Below are 24,701 nucleotides of genomic sequence, written 5' to 3'. Positions count from 1 at the left end.
ACAGGTGCGACTCAATGACTAACTTAAACTGCACTTGAGTTTGTTTCTGGGTTTAAGGTAAGAAAAGACAGTGTCAAAGACAATCACAGCTGATATTTTGATCCCTCTTAAGTATGGAAGTTTTAGGCTCATGTTTTGATGACATTTGATGGGGAAAGTCACTGACAAGAACACTGAAAAAAGAAAAGAAAGACAAGAAATTACAAACATGGGTTCCAACAGGCCTATCTACATTTGCAGTAACTTGATCCTAATATGCACAGAGCCTCCTGTGTGTATTAGAAGATGTTTCTGTTTCTTGTTTTGGAAGAAAGAATCAATTTATTAATTGTTGGAGAGACTCAAACGAGGTGTTTGGGACGCTAAATTGAGCTATGAAATATGGAGTTAATATATTGAAGTTAAAAGCAGTATGTGTTTGGGATAGAGTTGTGAAAATGGAGTTTCTTGATAAATGTGCAAAAAAGAGAGATGGAATTCCTCAATAAATATACAAATTTCAATAGTGGACACTAATAAAATTGGTGGGATTAAGTTATTTAACACCGACATGTGAAGTCAGTGGACCAGACACCCCAAAAGGTTGAAGGACATACAACATAGTACACAAAATGATAATTTATATGTTATTATACATCCCCATGAATCTCGAAACTTTTGATCTAGGTACGTACTGGAACGAATCATAACGACATTTGAATTATACAAGATTATACATGAAAATTCTTCTTTTAGGTCTCTTTTTAGTCCTACATCTCTAATCCTTAGATGGAAAGTTCATTTATCCCTATCAGCGACAAGGGCTTATTGATTGGTATAACCAACATGCCAAACTTCACCCAATGTGAACTCCAAACTATTCACATTAGGGGGAGGGGGCACCAAAAGCTCTAGCAATGGTGAAGTATAACTTGGTTAATTGAGTTGGTTGAACTCCAAATCCCAAGATTCAAATCTACCAGACTTTCCCTCCAAATTCTCAAACTAATATAAACTACAACCACCTCCAATTGAAAGGCATTGGGCTTGGGCACCCCATATCTTCCCCTGTTCTTCAAAGGATGGCAATGGAGATTTTGAAGGCCTTAGAATTCATCACAGTTGCAGCAACTATTTTAGGTAGTTTTTCAGTTGAAGGGCAGACTCGTTCGCCTTGCACAACCTCAATGATCAACAATTTCACCCCATGTTTCAATGTCATCACTGGAAGTAGCAACAATGGTTCATCACAAAAAGAAAGTTGCTGCACCACACTGAGGTCGCTCTCAGGAACAAGTATGGACTGTGCCTGCCTTTTACTTACTGCCAATGTGCCTGTTCCTCTGCCCATCAATGCAGCCCTTGCACTCATCCTTCCAACTTCTTGTAACATCACCAACCTACCTGCTCAATGCAAAGGTAAAAAACTAAAAACTCATCACGCCCCTTTCATATTACAGTTTAGCAAATAAGATCAAGGTAAGACATGTTTGTAATGACTTTCTAAGTGCTTAAAAAATCGTTCTTTAAGTGCTTAAAAAACCGTTTTTAAACCCATGGAAAATCAAGCCAGACAGGCTCTAAGTTTCAGTTGGAAGCTGTAAGAATTCCTTAGAGTTCTAATGTTGATTTTGATCTATCTTGCAGCTTCTGGTTCACCCCTACCATCCCCAGGTATGGTTAATCTTCTCTAGTTCTCATCAAATTTCTTATACATCAGTAGATCAATGAAAATTCAGAGTGAGAAAGGTTTCAGAATTTGATCCTTCTGTACTTGACAGGACCTATCTCACTTGGACCAACTGCACCATTTCCTACTGCAGCTGCTTCTCCTTCTCCTCTAAGCCCACAAGGTAACCTCCTTGTGCAGGATAATCTTCTTATCAACATTAAGAATGAGCAGTTTCACATGTAATTAATTATAAAAGTACACATCCAACTCTGAAAATTTTATCTGTGAACCAAAAAGTTTGTGTATATTTATGTATTATTTAAGTGAGAAATTGATAGGAATGTTATTAAGATATTGCTAAGGATATATAGAGGGGGTATGTTAGCAATTAGCGAGTGAGTTTGTTATGGAATTTAGTTATAAATAGAGGAAAGGGGAATGAATGAGTTAGACAATGTTTGAAGGAGTGATTCAGGATTGTGAGAGATATCAAGAGAGGGAGAGTCCAAGTACTTCAAATACTTAATTTATCTTGTCCTCTGTATTTCGATATATCACAACTTATCCAAGAAGTAAATTTAGGAGTTAGGATTAGCAAAACAATCAAAAACGAAATAAGAAGACAAGAATTATATGGTATGATTCAAGATGCATTACATGTCTTTACTTTTTTTCAATATATTTATTCATATTATCCGAGAATTTAACTACAAAAACCTACTAAAGATTGAAATAAAACTGTTTTATTCCAAGTTTAAGGGTGTAATTATAACTAACCTAATTATATTTAATTTGTGTGGGCAGTTTCAAAAGCAGTAGCAGTAGCTCTGGCACCGGAAGACGGTCAGCGGCAGCAATTGATGCCCACACATCCTCCGGCAGAATCAGAAGCTCCGGCAGCAACCCATCGTCGGATCCGACCTGTTTTAGCTCCATCCGCATCCTCTCCATCTTGTGTCTGCCCACCATCGCTCTTGCTAATATCCATAGCCTTCATGGTTTTCAAATCCCAATGAACAGCTTTTTGCTTTCACTCCTCTTCTAATCGCGTGTGCTAAATAACAGATACTCATTTTGTTTCCCTATTGGCCACTGTATTTACTCCTTTTCATATGCATAATTAATCTTCTTCTTCTATATCTCAAATACGACTCTTGACACAAACTTTAACTAAGGATTAAATATGGTATACTTCAATTGATATAAGAGTGTAGTACTGACATGAGGTGTAGTTCGAATCGAGAAACTTTTTTCAAAGGTACAAGATGGTCAATTTTCAAAAATAATCATAATAAATGATCTTAAATTGATTGCTTTCAAATTTTGGAGAACAATGTAAATAAATACACTTATGAAAATTCATGTTGATATAATTATTAGTTTAAAGTTTAAATTGATACAATTCAAAATTTACGGGTATAAATTGATATTTTTCTGAATTTTTATGTTAATATAACTATAATTTAGTTGATATAGGATTGATGTAAGACATACTATTGATTAAGTCAGATAATCGAATCTTTATATCTCCAAATTGAAAATAATAATCAATCACTTTTTTGGGAGGCTTAATTCATAACTTAACTAAGATTTTACACAAACTTAAAAGCTTAAATTGAAATTTTAACCAAAAACTATATCAAGAGTAATTCACTTTTCCTTTTTTAATTGAACAAATTTCCTTTTGTTTCGAGATTAAATCAACTAATAATGATGTATATTTTATTAAGGTGGATAATCATTTTGTTTTTGTTTTTGTTTTTTTTTTTAAGATTAAACATATAAACACCATTTACATCTATTGATTTATATATTTTATTATCAATATTTTAGAAGTAATTTTAAAATTCAAGCCAATATTTAAAAGCTAAAAAAGAGTTTTTTAAAAGTTTTTTTTTTGTTTTAAAATTTGACTATACATAAAAAAAAATGAAAATCATGATAATAAATGGTGTGAAACAAACACAGTTTTCTAAAATCAAATAGTTACCAAACTAACCTAATTCTTTTATTTTACATAAATATTCTCAATTAAATCGTTTCCTTAGTTACTTTAACCATGCTATGTGGATAGGTTTGTTTTTTAGTACAACAATTGCGGATAGAGAATTGAATCTCCAACTTTTTGGAATGAAGGTCATGTTAATATCACTAAATTAAACTCACTTTGGCTATATGGACAGGTTATTAGTACCTCCTCGTAAAAAAGTTTTAATACTACGACAATATCTTGCTTTATTTTTTCACAGAAAATCCCATTTTAATGTCAAGAGTCCACTACTTTTAAAAAATGCTCATGTAACATATAATAAATGAATATGAAAAGTTCTCATACTCCAATTAAATGAATTAGGTGTTCTCAAAAGATAATAATAATAATAAATAATAAATAAATTGGGCTGATGGGTAGGTGAGATTTACAGGCCTACAAAATTGTGATTATTTGGTATATAGACCATATGCAGAAGGGAATTGGAATGTAACAAATAATTACAACATTTGATGGGAAATTGGAATTAACGAATCATATTAAAATGGAAATTGGAATAAACCATATGCAAAAGGAAGAGGAAAAGGGAGGATAGATTTGATGGGAAAAGTAACGAAAGAATGGCTAATTGCTAAATATAACAAATGGTTTAGTATAATGTATTGAAAAAATCCTACTAGATTACTTTACAAAACGTTTGTTAAGTTTTAATTACACAAAATCGATATATTAATAATTGTTTTACTAACATATGTAGACACATAAACATATCTTTTTTGTACTAAAACGAACATAGCTCAACTATCATATAGATGTGTGTTAGTGATCAATAGGTCTAAATAGGTCTATGAATCTCCGTACCCGTATTGTATTAGAAAAATGTCATTTGACATACAAAATATCAATCTTAATACTAAAAAGTTCAACCTATCTATCAACAAAATTTATTCTTTAAATTTCAAGTTGACATGTTTGTTTGTTTAAAAATATTAGTAAAGCAATAACTTAACCATACATCAGTTATGTATCAACCGTTTTTTATAGTTGTTTTTAATTGAAATACTTTCTATAAAAAGGAAAAGATTAAAGCTAAATTGATATTCAAATAGACTCAATGGACACTGTGAAAAGAATGAGTGTTATTCTATGTGGAGTGAGTACAAACCTACGAGTGGTGGTGTGAATGATGTCTATGCTTCTAGAGAGAGGGTTGATGGCTAGATGGTGAAATTTTGTGTGAAATTGCAAGCTTCCAAACAAAATAAAGTTTGTCCGTTGGCGAGCAAGTTAAAAGTCTATTTCCTACTAACTATAATTTATGGATTTGGCGAGTTAGGATTAGGGAATTGTGCCATCAGTGTACTCGAGTAGTTGAAAATGTGCTTCATACTATTTGGAGTTGCAAGAGTCTAAGGAAGCATTGGGTCCAAATCCCATTTTGGGCTATGATGTGGGCAAAGGAGGTGACTAATTTTGATGACCTTATTTGCTGGTATGAAACGTTTCATCATTATGATATGTCATGTTTGAGAATACAGGAGTATTTTGGCATAGTCCTACCCCTTGCTCTCAACATTTATGGAGATGGAACCCTATCAATCTTGTCAAAATGAATACATATGCGTCTTTAGGTAAAACTATAGAGAAAGTGTAATTTATGTAATGTTTCAAAATGATAAAGGAGAGATTATGCTTATTCTTACTAGTTTTTGTGAATACTTGAAGGTGAAGTGAAAAGGCTTGTTCGCGACAGCTGAAGCAGGTATCCTTGATTTGGAGGTGAAAATTGACTCCGTGTTGCTACTATATTACCGAAGAAAGAAATTGATGATTTCTTGGAGGTGGGGATGATCATTAAAGAAGCGAAGAGGATAGTTCATCGCTTTTGACCGTGTGTATTTAGCCATCGTTGGCGTCAAGCAAATCAATTGTCTCATAAAACGGCTCAATGGGTATTGAAAATAAAAGCGTCATTGATTTAGATAGAAGAAGTTATGGAGGAGATTTGGGAAACATATGTGTGTGAATGACCATTGATTTTAGATGAGTCTATTGTCAACCAATCGGATGGTGGCTCTCTTGAGGAAGTGGCTTTTTTTTTTCTCTGGTTGGTTACTTCTGGTTGTTGTCCTTTCTTCTTCTTCTTAAATATATATAAAATCTAAATAGATGTTTAGTAGATACGTAAGAACCCGACCGAACCGGTTTTTATTATAATTCAAACCGACCGATATAATTAGCCTAAAACCTCCCACCAAAGAGGCCTAAGGTTCCATTCGTCGCACCTCTCTCTCAGTCGTCGAGCCGTCAGTCTCTCCTCACTACCGTTCCCTCTCTGTCTCAGTCGCTGGTCTCCGCTCTCTGTAGAAGCTGTGTTTCGCTGGATCTCAATCTAACCCACTTGTCTCAGGCACGTCTTCATCTTTCTCTAAGCTATTGAATGCTTATTGTTGCTATTTTTTCTTTTTGTGATTTTGGATTTTGGGTTTCTATTGGGTGATTGCGGATTCTTGGTTTAAAATGGGGAAGCTAAGAGTAAATTAGAATGAAAATGGAGGAGGAAAACAGAGTCCATTGAAGAAGATGTATGAACAGCAACAACAGAACAGAGGAAAAAGAGAAGAAGCCTTTAGCCTTTAGCCTTTAGAGGGTGATTGTGGATTCCGTTCGTTTGCATATAAAGATAAGAAAACGCTCATTTTCCCGTAGAATTGAATAATTGTGTTTGAATTTTGGATGGGTTTAATGAAAATGTAAAAGGATAGAATTGAAAAACGAATGGTACTGGACCCAAAAGCATCCCTGCAGTAACAAAATGTATGAAATTTAAATTGCTATTCTCTCGTTTTCTCTTTTGCTATTTAACATGTAATCTCTCATTTCCAAAAGCCTTGATTGGAAATGTTTTTTCACCAGTTCTGCTTACAGTTTATGCAAAGATAGAATTGCATCACCTTTTCTGCTTTGCTGGTGATCTGACCAATGAACCTAGCCATGTAACATTTGCTGAAGAATTCCAAATCACTGATTGAATACTATGTCTCTTGGATCTGCTTGGAATTTTCTACTCAGTATATATTATTATCATCCATGTTTTATGTTGTAGCGAAAGTGTATAAACTCATAATCTGAATGGTGAACTGCAGTTTGCTGGGGTAACTTGTGCAGATAGTGGCAGCAGCAGATTTGGTGTTTGCATTACATTTAAATGGGTTGGAAGGCTGCCGAAAAGCTTATTAGGCACTGGAAAATTCTTAGAGGAGATAATGTAAGGGAAACTTTTTGAAGATATATATCTTATTTTCTCCTAATGTTGGTCTAGGTTTCCTTATGATATTCATGATTGTTTGCATTTGCAACAGGTGATGATCATTAGAGGCAAGGATAAAGGAGAAACTGGTGTAATTAAGCGTGTCATTCGCACTCAAAATCGTGTTATTGTCGAGGGCAAAAATCTGGTAGGAAAATGATTGCCAAATTGGACAGTGAAAGGTTTATAGTTGAGCTTTCTCGTGTTTAATTGTTGTGCTTGGGCCCTTTCTGGCATATGTTTGATCATGTAGGCAATTGAGTTGTGCAAATTACTGGTTTGTTGGATTTGATTTAACATCAAGTTTTTTTCCCTTTCCTCATATCCTCTGTGTATGGGTGCTTGACACCGTATGGATACCTTTTTATGGTTCAACAGTTGTTTATGATTCCTGTTGTGTTCCCTCGGCTGATTTTGATGCTCATCATTTTTATGATTTCCGCAGTTGAACCTTACATGGGTGTGTCAGTTTTATTAGCGGTCATTCACCTTTCTATGCTTCATACAGGTGAAGAAACATATTAAGCAAGGACAAGGTCATGAAGGTGGAATCTTTACCGTTGAAGCTCCCCTCCATGTATCAAATGTCCAAGTTGTTGATCCAGTAACAGGGTTTGGATGCTATCCTAAATTGTTATTCAGTTTTGACGTTTTGCCTGGAACTAGAACGTTGACAGACATTGTTCTTTTGCAGGAAGCCTTGTAAGGTTGGTATTAGATATCTTGAAGATGGTTCTAAAGTACGAGTTTCAAGAGGGATTGGAGCCTCTGGATCTATAATTCCTCGTTCAGAGATCTTAAAGATAAGGACTACTCCCAGACCTACAGTTGGTACTGATCTAAAGCCTTCAGCATTTTTATTTAATATTTATCTTGTTTGCTATTCTTTATATATATATATATATATATATATATATATATATTTTTTCTTGTTATTTGATAAATGACTCTGCTCTGAGAATATATATATATATATATACACTTTTCTTGTTATTTGCTAAATTATTATGCTTGAAGGTGCTTCTGTGGCATTCCTCTGTAAGCCTTTCCTTTGTGATTACATGTTTATGTGATTCCATGTTATCGAATGCTGTTATTAAATTTTCTCCGTTGATGAGATTTCATGTTTCTCTATAGGTTTTGTTTTGGAAGACTTTGTATTTACCCTATAGGCAACACATAGTTGAAACCCCTTTCTTTAGTAGGATTTTTGTGGGTTTGGTTTTTTTTTATGCCCTTGTATTCTTTCAGTTTTTTCTCAATGATTTTTGTCTCTATAGAAAAAAAATAAAAAAAGACTTGATTATTACTGTTCTTTTAAGGAGCTGTGCTATGAGTTGAAACTTATCTCAGCTATGGAGATGGATGGACTTTCTTCTTTTTGCTCCATCTGCAATGTGTATGGCTTGGGGGGGCGGGGTGGGGTGGAGGGGCAGGGCACCCGGCCATTCCTTTGGATGCTAGGCTTAGAGCATGGTTTGGCATGTCATCAATGAGCCAGACTGATGTTTAGTGCTTGCAAACATTCAATTGAGTTTTAACAGAAAATAAATGTTCTCGTGGATAACATGGTTCTTTAGCTGTTTCCATGCCCTTGTTAGAATATTGGCCGAGTGAAGCTGCTGACTGTATATTTTAGGCTGCTCATATAGACTAAGTTGTATCACTTTGTTAACCAAGTTTTTTGGAATAAGGACGCAGTTGTACAACCTATGGAACATATCCTGTTCAAGTAAAGTTGTTTGTCAACCAAGTTGTTCTTTTGTCCTCTTTCTTTCTTGGTCTGATTGATAATATAAATGGAGTGCTGTACAGCTATTGTAAATGGGTTGAAATTAGAACAACACTAAAGAGTTCTTTGTCTTCTTTAATACAAAACCCTTGGTATCAGAGCTCTATAAAGGGAGCTAATACAGCCACTTCTTCATGTACTTCGACCAATGTGCGTAGACCCACGAATTCTTTGCTCCAAGAGAAGCAACAAAAATTCCTAAGCCTACTCTTGGCATAAGTCTATTCCACGAAAACGATTTCTCTTGTTTTTTTTTTTTTTTTTTTTTTTTTTTTTTGTGTGTGTTTTTGATCAAAACCGATTTCCCATCCTTGTACCAGCCATTCTTTTAATATAAGATTCAATGATTAAAAAAAAAAAAAAAAACTACTTGCTATGACAAAACCAACTACTGAATATTGTCATTGTATTGACCTTCAAGAAGGGTATATTGGTGGAAGCAACCATTGTCCTCTCCAATACCTCAATGAAAACAGACTCCTAATAAGTTCATCATGTTATGTATAGTGTGCCTCACCCCCCCCCCCCCAAAAAAAAAACTCACTTTTTCTTGCGCCTTGCCTTGTGCTCAAGCCTCAGAAGACTGTTGTGCTTAAGTTCGCCTTGAGTTCTGAAAACCACTCATATTCTTTCTCTAGATAAAATGAATTTAGAATAGGTAGGAAAGGACATGGTAGCTCCATCTGGAATGCATTAGCCACACTGTCCAACAATACCTTGGAGGTGCAACCTTAGGGAGAACCTCAGAATGTCATACTTATAGACCAGAAAGTTAGCGATAGACCTATTGTGAAAGTATCTGGTAGGAAAAGGGAGAGAGATTCAAAAGTATCTGCTGTTGAAAACTGATCCGTGAGTAAGAGAGAGATTCTGTTATGAGAGTTGGACCCATTCCGTTATTTGTTAGAGGGCCTGTGAAGGGAAGTTGCAAATATGGTCAAGTACTTTACTGGGAGGAGAGCAGGGCATCTTTGATCATTTTGGGTTATTTTTTATTAGGAAAGAATAGGGAGCTCACCACCTTGGCTCTGTTTCTTTATCTGAACATAAACAGGAGGTTCTATTAGTTGCTAATAGTTTGACTAGATCAGTCAACAACATCAGATGAACTTCCGATGGGTGAGGATTGAGGGTTGAATATAATGCTTTTGTAGTTGCATTAAATTCAAGAGGAGATTCTCCTTCATTTGATGATAACATCTAAAGTATGTTGCTGCGATTTGAGCAACCTGAGTTAAAAATGAAAAAGAAAACTCAGTGCGTGCAACTGCTCTGTTCAAGCCAACATGACTCAACTTTACATTTTGTTTTTTGTTTTTGTTTTGTTTGCTTTGGGCTGCTGATTGTATGATATAAGTTGTAATATTTAATTCTTTGTATTGTTTAGCCAGGTTGTTTTTATCCTCTTTTTTTTCTCAGTAGCAAAGTAGCAGGTATTGTGAATAGAATGCTATACAGATGCTGTAAATAGGTTGAAATTAGTCCAACAGTGAAAACTGTCTTTGAAACAAAAGTTGATCCCATACACCAGTAATAACTCAAGTAGCTACTTCTCTGTCAAGGATTTCACATTTAGCACTGTTATTCTCGATATTCTTGAAAACAAATTAGAATACATGAATGGGGCTCAACATTTTTATGATGACCAATGTGCCATTGATGAAACATAGACTTCATGCACAATTCTACCTTTTATGTATCTCAATCACTCCAATCTAGTCACTTTGGTCAGAAGAAATCAACAGACTTTAGGTCATGGTTCACGTTAGCTTTAAGCCTTTACAGACAACCCCCAATATCTGTACTTTTCTTGATGTGTGAAGAGTGCAACATAATAATGTCCAATTTATAAAGCAACTAAGTTAATAGTGACGAGGACCTGATGAAAAAATGAGCTAAATAATCGAAAGGTTCAATCTTCAGTGAGGATTTCACATCTTGCATGTACTATTAACTACTTCAAGCATAAATATGAACTAGCTTGGGCACTCTGGCATGCACATGGAATTCGATATAGTTCTCTACATTTACCCATGAAGTTTTTCCTCGAGTAATCTGATCGCTATACATTGCTAATATTAGAAAATGGAATAATTGGGAATCTCGAGCAACTGACCAAGGGTTTCTTCTGCTTTACAACTGGAATGAGGAACCTTAGAATTAACTTACTACTTCTGCACCTTTTGATTTGATCATATTTGTTGATTTGCAGCTGGTCCCAAGGATACTCCAATGGATGTGGTTCTGGAGAAAACTTATGATGCTAAAACAGGGAAGGGCATGCCTGAACTTTAGAAGTTACTTATCTTCAATTCAGAAGACATGGTTGTACTAGGTTGGAAAATAATCAGAATGTGAGGATAGATACATCTTTGTTGTATTGGGCGGCAACTTGTATTTTATTCCCCTGATTGTCGTTTACAATTATTTTAGATTAATATTCATGAGGATGGCTTTTGCAGGAACCACTCTGATCTTCTGATGGTTATATGATGGAAGGAAATGGTTTTGAACTTAAACTTTTGGTGTGTAACTGTAATACATTTTTCCTTTCCGAGCCGCTGCTCCAGGAAAAAAATCTCATCTCCGTTGAAAATCCTCCATCTAGAGAACATGTATTTCTTTCTCCACTCACAATTTCTCACATTGAAATTTTTCCCTACTCCCTGGGACTTAGACTAAGTCGTTACTATAAACATGGATGCTTACAATTTAAATTGACATATTTTCTTGACTTAGTAAAACTAAATAAATAGTATAAAATAATTAACTTTATTAAAATTAAATAACATAAATTCATTTAATAGGTATCCTTAAAACCATAAAACAAAACTAGAAAATTCTTTTTAAAAAAGTCTTGAAAAAAAATGAGTGGAAGCATATGACTAGTCTTGGTGACTCTATCACGGATTTTGCTTGTCATTCGTGTTTGCATGTTCTTACCCTTACTTGAAAAATAGACTTGAGAAAGAATTAGTATAAAACATTCCGTAAGTAATCTAACTATTGGGATAAGCTAAGTATCTATGTCCTCTAGATGCCACTCTTTAGTAGGATGTGGCTCCGATAAATAAATTAACACCCAAATAATTCAAGATTATAAATTTAATGAAAATGCTTTGAAAATTCAGGATCTCATATTTAATATTTTTATTTGTTTATTAGGATATCATTTTGTAAAATTCAGGATATTATTATCTATAAAACTTTAAAACCCATTTGAAATGGGTTGTCTAATACTTTCTGCATATGAGATTTTTATATTAGGAAATGAATAATACAAAGGGAGATTTTTAAAAATAAAAAATTAAGGAAAACTATTTATACAAAATAACAAAATTTAATTTCCTTTGATAGATGTCAATAGAGGTTTATTGAAGTAGTGATAAAAGCCTATCACTAGTTTGATTCTATCCTATTAAATGTAAATGTAATATTTTGTCTTAATAAATTTCAGTTAATGCATTTTTCATTAATATTTTAGGTTATCTCAACTTTTTATTATGAAATTTAACATTAATTATTAATATTTTAATTAATTTATCAATTATGTCTAATAATTAAATAAAATAATTAAATTAAGTTTAGTTAATGTTTAATATAAAAACATTCATTTATTTTTATTTCAAGTGATTAAATAATTATTATAACAATATATTAAATAAAACTAAATTTGTCCAGTAATATTTAATTTTAACTTCTATATATAAAATTGATTCATCAAACAATATATGTAATTCAAATGGATGATTAATATAACTAGTGAATCTCTTTTTATGCATTAAACAACGATGGTAAAAAAGTGTGTTGTGTAATTAATTCCAATTCATAAAGTAACTAGTTCAGGGTCATTAAATCGTTACATAATGAGAAATGAAATAAAATGAAATGAAATGAATGAAAATGGATTAGTGAAGTAAGCCGTCCTTAATGTATGAAGGAAAAACTTGCGTTGTTATCCGATCGCCGTCTGTGGGAATCGAACCCACGACCACATGGTTAAAAGCCATGCGCTCTACCAGCTGAGCTAAGACGGCCTCTTTGAGAGACGGTATTTAATTATATTATAGGAAGCTTTCAAAATATGATTTTGAAGCACCTTTAACACAAAACAGTAGCCTTGAGTTCAAATCCTTCCTCTTCATTTATGTAATTCTTTATTTTTAAGGAAAAGTTTACGTGATTTACAATTTTTACGTGACAAATTCTTCTTTTTTCTTTTCTCGTTTTTATAAATATTATTGAATTTTTTTCAAATTATCTTTTGATTCATAGATTTTGAGCCTAGTTTCTACCACTAGATTTCAAAACGTTACACATTTAGTTCATAGGTTTCAAAATCTTACAATTTTACCTTTGAGTTTTGAGTTTTGTTTGGTCTCTAGGTCTCAAAACTTACACTTTTAATCTCAATCTTTCACTAAATACTCGTTTTCTATTTTTAGTATTAACGTATGTTAATTAATTGAAAATAAATAAAATAATCACAATCAATGAAGTTTCACTATTTTTCCTCACTATTAATATTAGGTTTAAAATTTCACTTTGTAATTATTTTAAACTAATTAATAGATATTAACGTCAATGGCTGAAAGTGACTATCCAATGAAAAATTGAAGTTAAAAGTGTAAAATTTTGAAACTTATGAACTAAATTGAAACAAAACTCAAATCTCTAAAGATAAAATTGTAACATTTTGAAACTTAAAAACTAAATTGAAACCAGAAGTGAAAATTAAGGACCAAATGTATAACATTTTGAAATCTAAAGATCAAATGGAAACTAGACCCAAAATGTAGATACCAAAGGGTCTTTTTTTCCCTAATAAAAATTAAGAAGAAAAGATTTGCAACATCGGACAAATGATAGAATCTAGGTTAATTTACACTCCATGTTCCTACACTTAGCTGCTTTTTTCACCCACTTTTACTTGAACCAGAGAAGGGAAAGAAGAAAGAAGGAGCAGCCATCGATTTATCCAAAGGTATTTACTTATTTATTTGCACTGTCACTGTGATAACTTCAGTACCAAATTGTTGATCTGACACTTCACTGCAAATGATTAACCACAGAGGCCAATGGGCCTCAAACCACACTTTACAACCCTAAAGGACCAATCTTAGTCTGCATATATATATATTTATATGTTGTTTTGGAAGCTGAGTTGCTTTTCTTTTTGTAGCAACATACAAAAACTTAAAGGTACATTGTTGTTGAATCCTCTGTCTTAGCAAAAATTTGAATTAATCAGATCAGGTTTGGTGTGCTGAACCAAATCAAGTTCCTTTCTGTCTTTAACTTTTGGAAAAAGGATAGACTTGTTGGATTGCTTTGCACTTGGAATAATTGGAAACACCTCCTTCCTCCTTTCATTATCTGCTTCAAAACAAAAAAGATAAATTTCTGTTGGGTTTTGGCAAAATATTAAAACAACAGGTGTCCCACGTCTAAAATGTTCGAGAAAGTGACGGGCTCCAAAAACTATAAAAAGAACATATGCGCTCGATTTTAAACCATCCCAATTTAAAACATTTTAAGCTTGGTATACAATGGAATTTCTTTTTGGTTTTTGGTTTTTTTCCCGGTTTGGAGTTTTTCCACGTTAATTCTTGTGTTTCCCGTTTTAATTTCCCAACCATTTCTATAGAGGGTGAGAATTGGGAAAGATCTTTCCACCCTCGACTCCAACATGAAAACAGACAGTTTGGGTTTTGTTCTATCACATATGGCTTTTGCATATGGTTGACTGATGAAATTTTGGATCTTTCAACTCTTTTCATACTGACATTGACAATCACTAGCCTTCTTTAACAAGTAAACCCAGGCACCAGCTAATGTTTTGAATTTGGTCCATCTAAACCCAACATTATCTGTCAGAAAAACACACACAATTCCCATAAAAATGAATGCTTCATTTCCAATCTTTAACCTCTGCAAAAAGCACTTTGTTGTTACTTATAGCACAGATTCAAATGCCTTCTGTTTTGACCATTGAATATGAATTTTGAGGTCACTGTTTCTTTTGACACCCATTGCTTTAACAATTTAATAATGATGTCTTTATTTTGAAATCTCTCACACAAATGACAAACCCAACTCAAAAAGAAAAACACTTTATCCATTTGTGGCAAATTTGACAGTAACTTATTGAAGGAATCAGGAAAAAAAAAAAGTTATGGCTGTCTCTGTGGATTTCGATTATGGGGTTTTGTTAAATTTCAATGTAATTTTGCTATAAGTCAGCAAATCAATAGTGGGATGGTGGCAACTTTTTTTTCCCCCAAAAGAATCACTTTCTTTCCCCAATTTGATTTTCCATTTTTGGACCAACCTTAACCACTGACTGTGATCATATATGTACATGCATGTTCATCCTTACTCACGTGAGATCACGTGCCCAAAGGTATTTCCTCATCAGTTTCGAGTTTGCACCAAAACTTTTGTCCATTAAGTTTCATCTTTTTCACTTAAACCTCTTTATCTCAATTGAAGAAGTGCGTGTCAATTACTCTAAATTATGTTTACCGTTGGAATGTCTTGAATTTATTATTTGATGCTTCGAATAACTAAGTACAAGGTCTTTCAGAATTCATATTTAACATATTTATATTATTTACGATTTTGACCCTAAGGTTTAGAGAAGTGCTTTATATATAAACTCTCTAATCTTAGAGTCTCAAATGATAAACTGGTCTCCCTCTCTTTGTGAACATAGTTAACATACTGTTAGTGAATCACGTACATCTTTGTACCAATTCTCTTTTGCTTTACACCTTTTGATCATCTTTGATTGTCAATTCTTAACACTTACTTTGTCTATTAAATTTTATCTTATACTATATAGTCTACTTTATTTGGTCCCTATGATGCAAGTCTTGTTCTTCTTACTTACTACTGTATTATCCATATCAAACCTGTGGCCCAATTGATCTCTTTAAATCAGAACCACCCACATAAAGAAAACTCTAAATTATTTAATGGAAATAATTGAACCCTTCTCTGGTTGAATGAATAAAGGATCCATATCAACATCTAAAAGAAGCTGCAAAATTGGCTAGTGTTTTAATTGGTCCTTGACCAAGACAATGGCTAAAGATAGAGCAGTACAGAAATGCATTATTATTATTTAAAAGGGGATGAATATATTTGTTTAGGTTGTACTGTATTCAAACCAAAGACTTAAGAAGATACAGAAAATCTTTATTAGACTGAATAATTGCATTAGTGTTGGTTTTAGGGAGTGACCTAAGCTAAGAGAAGCTGTATATAAAATTGACTTGACTAGTAGATCCATGTGAAATAGAATCATTTAACTATAGGGTCGGTTGCTGGTTTATTTATAAATAATGTCTTAATACTTTTTTTTCAACCAATACATGATTTAGCTTTGTATCAATAATAGCATTGACGTGTCTTAAAAATACAAGGCTTGATTTAAGAGCTAGTGGTTTCCATGCCATTTTAAGAGACAATTATCTCAAATGAAACTTTATCTCTTCATCCTCTTCCATTTTCTGCCATCGTTTTCATATCATGAACCATATTAGTGTAGGATTGAAAACAACAGAACAGAACAACCTAGGAAAATGATATTCTTGTTTATCAATGAAACCCTATGAAGCAGGTATATGGTTACAGAGACGATAGGATACAACAATATCAATATTATTAATAAGTTGAGGATATATGTTTCTTTAAAAAAAAAAAATCTAGGAAATATGTATATTTAACATAAAGATATTAAATGTAATCTATTTAAAAACATAAAATGTCAAGTTAATGATAATGGTACAAAATACAGTATAAACATTGGAGTAGGATACAAAAGGCAACATCAAAGACAATGAAATATAATAATCAACATAATATGATAATTATAAAAAATGTTGGTGGCACGCTAGAGTTGAATCGATCATAGATGAAGAAGATTAGAGAGAAGTACGAAAACGAACAAAGAAGATAAAATTAAACTGTTGAAGTTTTTGTATGACTTTGTGGAGGCTCAGGCATGAAGATGAAGATTAGATGATTCTAGGGTTTAGTTTTTTATTTTTATTTTAATTCTGGACTAGGACATTAGACATTTTAAATAGGTTGCTTAGTTTTGGATCGAGAAAAATTAGATGAGTTTCTTTTCTTGTTTTTTCTTTTTATAAAAAAGGTCCAACATCTTCTCTTCACATATCTAGAAAGGGATATGCATATCAATATTCTAAAAGAAAAAACAAATACATCAAATTGTATATCAGATACGTATATGAGAAGTATCTATGTGTATTCGATACCGATTACCTGTCTCACATGAAGTATCTTTATTTCATACATGAAACCTTTCTCTCACTCTTTCTCTATCTCCCGGATAATTTTGTAGTTTTATATAATATCCAATAAAATGTATCTTTCCAAATCATGGTTGTGAAGTCAATAGATTAGCTGAAGGGAACAAAGTCTAGCCAAGGTTGTCTGTACTAAACCTATAGCAGCTAGCCAAAGGAAAATGGCATAGAAGAGGAGGGCATACATACATACAAATATATATATATATTGTGATTTAGTTATAGAACTACCAAACAAAGAACATAACAGCTATAATTAAGAAAAATGGGCTATAGAACCGACCCTAATACAATTATACAAAAGAAATATTAATCCAACTGGCAACCACATAGAGAAGATATTTGCTAAGTTTAATGTTTTTTTCTATATCAAAACAAGTTGACTTCTTCTTTTTTAAAGTTCAACATGTAGGTATGGAAATTCGAATCTTCAACCTTTTGATCGGTTGTTAAGAGTACAAAAACAAAACTTTTCATTAAAGTGATTAGTATGATACCATTTCCACCCAACTAAACAAACTAAATGCAAATCACTGTACAATTATATGAGAGAATGTTTGCTTATTCACTTGGACAAAGTCTCATGATTATCATTATTGCAGAGCTGGAAAAAGTTGCAATTTTCTGACTCCATGCAAATGAAATATCTTATAAGTTATAGCAACAGCATTCAATTTACAGGTATACTTTTTGGACAGCTTATGAAAGTCAGAAGTTACATGTAAATATATGGTGAGCTATTTTAATGCAGTTTTAGGCCACACGTAAAGTACAAGTGTATTTATTCTTGAAACGTAAAAGTTTGTAAAAATGGTTAGTCAAGTCCTTTCCTTTTGCCTTTTACTACTCTCTTTCACTTATAAGACTGTTGCAGATAAATCTCTCAAGTTTAGTTGAATGATGGGACATAGCTTGTAAAGATTAATGTACTTAAGATCATTATTCACAACCCTATAACTTTTTCAAGAAGTTCTAGATAGTAAGAAAAATCAAAAACTTAAAAGAACAGCAGTTAGTCAAGTGGTCCTTTAGTATTAAAAAAAAAAAAAAAAAAAAAACAGCTTCCCAACTGCTTACTGTTTTTTCTGATGTTTCATTTTTCTTCTATGACAATAAGGAAGGTGGAGTACTCACATTAAATATGCTATCTTTATAAGAAAATAAAGAGAAAAAGAAGGGTCCTTTTGAAATGACTGATAATGGTACTATGGAAGCAGTAAATGTGAGAATAAGATTAGACAGAAGAAGAAGAAATGCAGTGGGGTCACTACCACAGAGTAAAGGGTAAGGCCACACTTATGGCTTTTGGGCCAATACCAACCAGTTAAGATTGAGTTCTTTGTGCTTTCGGTAACTTTCTCAGGCTTTTTTGGTGAAAAACAGAATGGAAGAAGCCAGTTTTATTTGTTTATGTTTTTTACTGCAGTGAGAGTTTTTAATGTTCCTCAACTAAGTAGCAGTGGCAGTTGTGGAAATTAGGGGACTGCCATTGCCTTAAAGAGGAGTCTGTTGTTGGATTTGCAATTTTTTTCCTGAAGTTTTTCTTTAAAAATAGTAATTATGCATTCTTAAATTGAATTTTCAAAGATATATGGATCGCCAGTACCAAAAATTAGTTTGATGGTTGAAATTAGACTCCTTCCAAATTCAAATTCATATGAAAGGAAGGGTATCTAATAATTCATGTTGTACTAAGATATTGGTTTTTAGATGAAAGTTCAATTTTTCTTTTACTTTTTTGTTCATGTACTGAATGCTCCATGAATTCTCAACTTTACATGCACAACTAGTTTGAAACTCCATAATTTGAAAGTAAGAGCAGTTTGAATTTGACATGAAAAAAGTGAAATTCAGCCATCCAAGCCATTGCTATGCGTGTCCTGTGTAAAAAATGAAAAGTGTGAGACAAAATATCAGTAATGCTCAGCAGAACCAAGACCCACATGAATGGATATAGAGCTTTTTTTTTTATTCCCCACTTGCAGTTGAAAATTGGATGTCATCTGTACAAGTTCCTTTTTCTATTCTCCAGAACAATAGAATATTTAAATGACAAAAAGAAAACAGGAAAAAGTGTCCTAATTTTTTGAAGCCAATCCTTACTTCCCTCAAAGAAAAAAGGGGTCCCATTTATTTATTTCCTTTCATTTCAAGGGGGATGCAAATGATTTAGACATGAAGGACTTGTCCCCTCTCTCTCTCTTCATTTGTCCTGAATATATGCGCATGAAAGGAACAAAAGGAAAAAGATTAGAGGAAGCCACCTCTGAATGGAGATGGTGATCAAATGAAAGAAATGAAAGAAAGAAAAAAAGCTATATATTTAGAAATATCAGTAATTTTCCCAATCTTTGAAGAGATATCCAACGAAACTGTCAAAATCTTGAATTTTCACAGCAAGACATGCAGCAATGAGTATTTATGCCATGAAGCCACCGACTCGAGCCTATGATATAATCAACTAATACCAACTGCTCATTTATGGCATTCGAGCAGTCAATATCAAGCAGATAATATTACTGGATTTAAGGTAGGGTTGGCAACTCGGCCAAAAAAGTTGACAAAGCATCAGAATAATTAAGATATCAGGACTCAAGAAACAACAATTTCTCTTACCTTGCTACTGATATCATGTTTGGACCTTCCATGAAGTACTGTTGATAAAAACCGCGTAGAGAAGATCAACTTGTGTTTCATCTGAAATATGGATGAACAAAATGAAATAAACCGACATGGATTTGTAAAGGAAGTTGAACCACAACAATAAAAAGAGAATGAATGACCACCAACCTTCTTTTTCGGATTTTAGGCATTAGAAACCTTCATAATTATGGAGACAAAGGAGCCTTTTGGCAGTGCCCACCTGCAAAATGTGGACCAAAATTAACAGATGAGAAGACGACTAGTGTAAAAGATTTCACAACTAAAACTTTAATGAGAAACATGGCTAGAAAATGCGCATAGTCCAAACTACACATTCTATTCTTAAAGTCAATGGCACCAAGCCCGTACTTTAGTTGTTAAACATGTGAGGCTTTCTATTTAACTCAAAAAACGGACCAGTGGCCACCATGGTCTGCAATATTCATCATCTGTTATTAAGAATATTTAGATCATAAAGGATAATAAACTAGGTTCTTGTCATCAATTCTTTGAAGCAGACAAAAAATATGAGATATTCTAGAAAACTTTATGATCCCAATCTTTTGATTTGATGAAATAGAGGTTTGAAATCCTGAGGCAATCTAATTTTGTAAACAGATATTTCCCAAAGATAATGCATGAACATAAACTTTGTTGTAAACTAACATCGGAGTACTATAAATGTATGTTAGAGGTATTTTCAGATATCTACCATATAGCAAACCTTTGGATCCCTTGGTAAACTGCCTTTTCTTTTGAAGTTTCGTGCGTCTAGAAGATTTGCCAAAGAAATTATGTCCCGAATAACCATTCATGTTTTGGCAATAGCTCTTCAGCTTCAATCTTTGAACTGGAATAACTCAGACCCTTCTTAATCCGGTTATGAGTTAGGGACTCAACCTCAGCCAAAAACACACTGCAAACTGGTCTATGGTCTGAGAATCTCGACTCACCACGAACATAAGACAATTGATTCAGACCCCTACCATGCCACAATATTCGGTCACACCTTCAATTAAAAAGCCATAATCATAAGTGGTGCAATTGGGGAAAAGGCTAATATATAACTCTCTGTTATTACATAGGAATTGCTCTTCTAAGGATAGAGAAATTACCAAGCGGGAGTCCTCCGCTTTTCTTTCGGATACCTGGCATCTCCCGAGTATCTATCTGAGTTGTAAGAATATTTGTAAGTCGGAGGGAAGCAGATTTTTCCTTCTTTCCATCCTTCAAAAACCCGACCACATCTTTGTTCTATCCGCAGCTGATAGTAACATGAACCAGCATGTTCTCAGTTTAGTTAGCTCTTGGATAAAACTACGGTACATAATTCCTGATCTCTAAGAGAGTAACAATCAACACAAATATGATAATTGACCATACTATGGTTAACATGAACTTGCCTGGTCATTCTCCAACAATGCTCTCCAGTTCTGCATCTCGACGAGAGCCTTGGCAGATCGGTAAGACAAGGCAATCCTATAATTCAAATCGCCCAGCCAGATAATCCGACTGAACCAAGGTCATCATCAAAGTTTGATTCAATAGTACAAAGAAACAGGAAACCAGAATATGAAAGTAAATGAAGGATAATCATACTCATGCTCTAGAACTGTTTGAGGGGACTGCTCATCTTCCATGCCATTAGCTCTGGGGAACCTGGTTTTCCTAAGTATCTCCATAACATCGGCATTCCTCCTAAACTCATCACCCTCCTTCTGCCCGGATGATAAGTGACTACAAATGAAGCAGAAGCTTGTTTGGTGCAATGACATACTAATTGAGATTGCTCCCTACAACACCAAAGATAAATGATAGGCCTACTTTTAACGAGTTCGCAAGAGATTCATAAATCTGAAAAAGAAGTAGAAAAAATTACAGAAGCTTAGTCTTCTACCTTATTTCCAAGATAACCCATCAATCCTCTGCCTACACAAGACACTCTCAAATTGTGGACATCGTCCCTCATTTCGCTCTTCACCCACACAGTAAGAAATATACCAACCATTTGTTTACTGGCAACTAAACAATACCTTGAACGTCCGGGTTGCCTATCTCCATCATCAATGGAGAAGGAACCACAGCGGGAAATAGGCGAATATTGGGAGACAAATGGAGAGTCCCCCAGTCCATTTTCTTCGTCAGATGAGCCCCATTTGCAGGTAGGATCATAATCACTTGGCCTATGCCCAAACATAACCTGATCAAAATCGCTGAATCGTCGATCAAATTGAGTCTTTTGTGTTGAAATGTTACTATTCATTCTCATACTTCGATTAGTAGACTGAAATGATCGTCGATGGAAATATGACAAAGCCTTGTGCTTTGTTGATCCATCAAAATCTGCATCCATATTGGTGAATGAATCAGGGAATGGGGAAGATGCTTGATAACCAGTGCCAGGAAGAGAATTTAGAGTCTTTCTAATAAGAGCAAGCCATTTCTTAGCTGGGCCATTGTCTTCTGTTCCCAACACATTGCCAGCATTCAGAGGAACAATTTCCTGAAATCTGGGAATCCAAGCAAATAAACAAACTTCTCTATAATTTACACAAACTTCACGTCTAAGAAACAGATTTCAATTCAGAGCAGTAGGACACACCCAAGAACGTATACATCTGCAGGAGTTGAGCTGGGAAGCCAATCATCTAGACTTAAATGATTTGGAGGCGATCTTCCAGCAACATTCCAAGTAGCTACAAAGATACTGTCCATTTAAACAGAAAGAAGAGGAAAGGAGAGAGAGAGAAGGAATTAAAGAATTTAAACAAAGTCTTAGTCCAAAGAATCACTGCCTGGAAACAACAAAATAAAACATACCTGTAGTTGTTCACATCATTGGTCTGTGGAGAGTCAAATTCAAAACTATGCTGGAGGATTCCTTCAAAGTTCCTCTTGCTTGATCCCTCTGGAAATTTAAACAGAAAAATCACATAAATTAAAAAGGGAGGAAAAAAAAAAGAGAACTTTATTTGAAATAATGATGAGTGAGGTCTTGATCCTAGACCTGTTTGGCTTTTCTTGGTGGCACATGCCTCCTCTGGATGGCTGTTTCTCCAGTTTCCATCCCCACCTGAAAAGGAAAGCCATAAAGCTGATTAAAAAACACCCCCTTACTGTTCACTCATCAACCCTCATTTTCAAATATCAACAAGATGAGAAGATTCATTTGAAAAGAGTTTTTGTTCAATGGATCTTGAGCAGACCCCATTGAAGTAAACTCAGTAATGTTCAATTTGCTAATCATCTTTTGAAAAGAAGAATTCCCCACCGTAAACGCTATCGTCTGCTTCGAAATCTTCTGATTTGCTCTTGATATTGAGCCACTTCTTGAATAATGTCTTGGTCCATGAAAGCTTGAAGGTGAAAAAGAAAAAGTTCAATAATTTCGGACTAAACCCAGAAAAATAGAGACAGAGAGAATTCAAAAGAAGTAGTGGGCACATATATAGCTCTGAACCTTGCTTTTCTTAGAATTTCCATCTCTCATTGCTTCACTGATTCATGAAACTATTTCCAAAAGTCACAAACTCACAACAACAATGGGAAATCCCAACGATTCTTAAGCGCTTAAGAAATGAAATCAATCAAATAACAAGAATTCGAACGAAACCCAAACGCACCATTCAATTCAAAGCATCAAAAGGTAACAGAGAAGAAGAATCCCAATCCCCTGTTTTCATTAGTAGATAAAGAGAAAACAAATGGAAAGAAGAAGGAAAATCCCAGTTGGTGGGCATTTCATTTTCCTGAGCTTCCAAAGAGATAAAAACAAAGGAAATGACAGAAACCCAGTTGAATGTAGTGTGTTTTACATCCTAATTAAGGAGTAAAGAACAGAATGAAGAAGAGTTTCTGGTGGTGAGTACAGTGTGGAGTATACTATCTGTATTTGAAGAAAAACTCTGCTTTTCCTCTCTCTTTATTGTGAGCTTGTGTTCGAATTTGTGCGAGTTTCGAGAAAGCAAAAATTAACCCAAAATCCAAGAAGAACCCAAGTTGGGGAAGGGCATTTGTTCTAATTGGTTAGCCTCTCAAAAACTAAACTTTATCTTTCTTCTCTCTAGAATGGTCAGTAAAGTTAGGTTTGAACTTTGATGTAGGAAAGAACAGAGTACGGAGTACTATCCCCTTCCCTTCATCTCTGTGATCTTCTTCTATGAGGAGAAAAAACAGAGTGAAACAAGGAGAAAATTGGGCATCGTCCTTCTTGTGGGTGTAAATAGAAATTTGAATTTCCTTTGGAATTAAGAACAGAAATTGGCATTAATTCCATAAATGAATTTTTCTCAAATATTCAACTTTGACAGTCATGAGAAACTTGGCTAACTCAGCCTTTTTTTGCTGCCCATCTGACCTATTCTCTATTATTTTGTCAAACTATTAATTATTGGCTCTTCAATTTCTTTTTCCCCTTCAAAAACAAATATATGTCCAGTGAATTTAATAACCAATTTTATATATATCCATAAAATATTGATGTCATGAAATTTATTTTAAATATTATACTTAAAAATATATTTTATTAATAAATAAACATGCCAAAATGTCTTGCTAAGTATGTGTTATTTATTTTATATTCACGTTTGTCATTTTGATTCTTATTTTGTATGTTTTGTGATATAATGAAAATCTTTATCCACCTTTCGTATTGATAATGAATCTAGATGTGATAGTCTATTTGATTTTCTTGAGTTCTGGCTAATTAGAAACCAAATTGAACCGATTGGTTTAATATAATAGGAAAACAAAATAACGTTCATAACAAAACCAGTATTCAATGATTGAATGGATTCTATGTTGGTTTTGTTTTATGTTTTCGACCAATTACTCAATTAGGCATGTTCATTCTTTTTTTTCCTTTCGATTGTTCAATTTTATTTTGGTTTTTTTTAATTAGACATTTTTTCTCCAATTGAAATTTGGCCATTTTATTAAAATGGGATACTTTTGTTTCTTTTTTTTTAAATATAATATTT

At 33.7% G+C, this 24,701-nt stretch overlaps 3 protein-coding genes, 1 long non-coding RNA gene and 1 other non-coding gene across 9 annotated transcripts; 2 read left to right on the top strand and 3 right to left on the bottom strand.

Moving 5' to 3' along the window:
* Nucleotides 1–454: 454 nt before the first annotated feature.
* On the bottom strand, nt 455–2,567 carry LOC150035879 (uncharacterized). Its single transcript, XR_016529721.1, has 2 exons — nt 2,429–2,567; nt 455–1,383 (listed from the first exon to the last, which is right to left on the bottom strand). It is a non-coding gene; the product is annotated as an uncharacterized LOC150035879 (long non-coding RNA).
* LOC120078326 (non-specific lipid transfer protein GPI-anchored 16-like) lies at nt 1,026–2,797 on the top strand. Its single transcript, XM_039032565.2, has 4 exons — nt 1,026–1,398; nt 1,627–1,653; nt 1,761–1,832; nt 2,456–2,797. The coding sequence occupies exons 1-4, from the start codon at nt 1,062–1,064 to the stop codon at nt 2,665–2,667; spliced, it is 648 nt and encodes a 215-aa protein (XP_038888493.2). The 5' UTR covers nt 1,026–1,061; the 3' UTR covers nt 2,668–2,797.
* A 2,925-nt stretch (nt 2,798–5,722) lies between these two features.
* Nucleotides 5,723–11,262, top strand: LOC120078789 (KOW domain-containing protein). 2 transcript variants are annotated; one of them, XR_016529720.1, is made up of 7 exons: nt 5,902–6,051; nt 6,810–6,909; nt 7,004–7,099; nt 7,460–7,563; nt 7,646–7,782; nt 10,956–11,097; nt 11,206–11,262. XR_016529720.1 is itself a non-coding variant. In XM_039033102.2 (6 exons), exons 2-6 carry the CDS (start codon nt 6,850–6,852, stop codon nt 11,036–11,038), a joined length of 480 nt encoding a protein of 159 aa, XP_038889030.1. In that variant the 5' UTR covers nt 5,723–6,051; nt 6,810–6,849; the 3' UTR covers nt 11,039–11,262. The 2 variants fall into 2 exon arrangements, 1 of the variants encoding a protein (XP_038889030.1); XM_039033102.2 differs by having other exon boundaries at nt 5,723–6,051; nt 10,956–11,262.
* A 1,445-nt stretch (nt 11,263–12,707) lies between these two features.
* On the bottom strand, nt 12,708–12,780 carry TRNAK-UUU (transfer RNA lysine (anticodon UUU)). Its single transcript has one exon. It is a non-coding gene; the product is annotated as a tRNA-Lys (tRNA).
* Nucleotides 12,781–18,782: 6,002 nt separating this feature from the next.
* On the bottom strand, nt 18,783–24,052 carry LOC120078642 (type I inositol polyphosphate 5-phosphatase 4-like). Of its 4 annotated transcripts, none has more exons than XM_090313924.1 (13): nt 23,183–24,052; nt 22,994–23,078; nt 22,730–22,795; nt 22,543–22,630; nt 22,325–22,429; nt 21,620–22,232; nt 21,322–21,515; nt 21,126–21,234; nt 20,838–20,986; nt 20,447–20,731; nt 19,870–19,942; nt 19,696–19,776; nt 18,783–18,959 (listed from the first exon to the last, which is right to left on the bottom strand). In XM_090313924.1, exons 1-10 carry the CDS (start codon nt 23,210–23,212, stop codon nt 20,515–20,517), a joined length of 1,656 nt encoding a protein of 551 aa, XP_090170050.1. In that variant the 5' UTR covers nt 23,213–24,052; the 3' UTR covers nt 18,783–18,959; nt 19,696–19,776; nt 19,870–19,942; nt 20,447–20,514. The 4 variants fall into 4 exon arrangements, with proteins under 4 accessions (XP_090170050.1, XP_090170049.1, XP_038888863.1 ...); XM_090313923.1 differs by having other exon boundaries at nt 20,435–20,731; nt 23,183–24,036; XM_039032935.2 differs by lacking the exon at nt 18,783–18,959 and adding an exon at nt 19,026–19,291 and having other exon boundaries at nt 20,435–20,731; nt 23,183–24,036.
* Between the last annotated feature and the right edge of the window lie 649 nt (nt 24,053–24,701).

Source organism: Benincasa hispida, chromosome 5 (assembly GCF_027475165.1).
Source record: "Benincasa hispida cultivar pf3 chromosome 5, pf3_genome.v1.1, whole genome shotgun sequence".
NCBI classification, from domain to species: domain Eukaryota; kingdom Viridiplantae; phylum Streptophyta; class Magnoliopsida; order Cucurbitales; family Cucurbitaceae; genus Benincasa; species Benincasa hispida.
The sequence above is the reverse complement of the archived record's forward strand: the minus strand, read 5'-3'. Positions and strand labels throughout refer to the sequence as shown.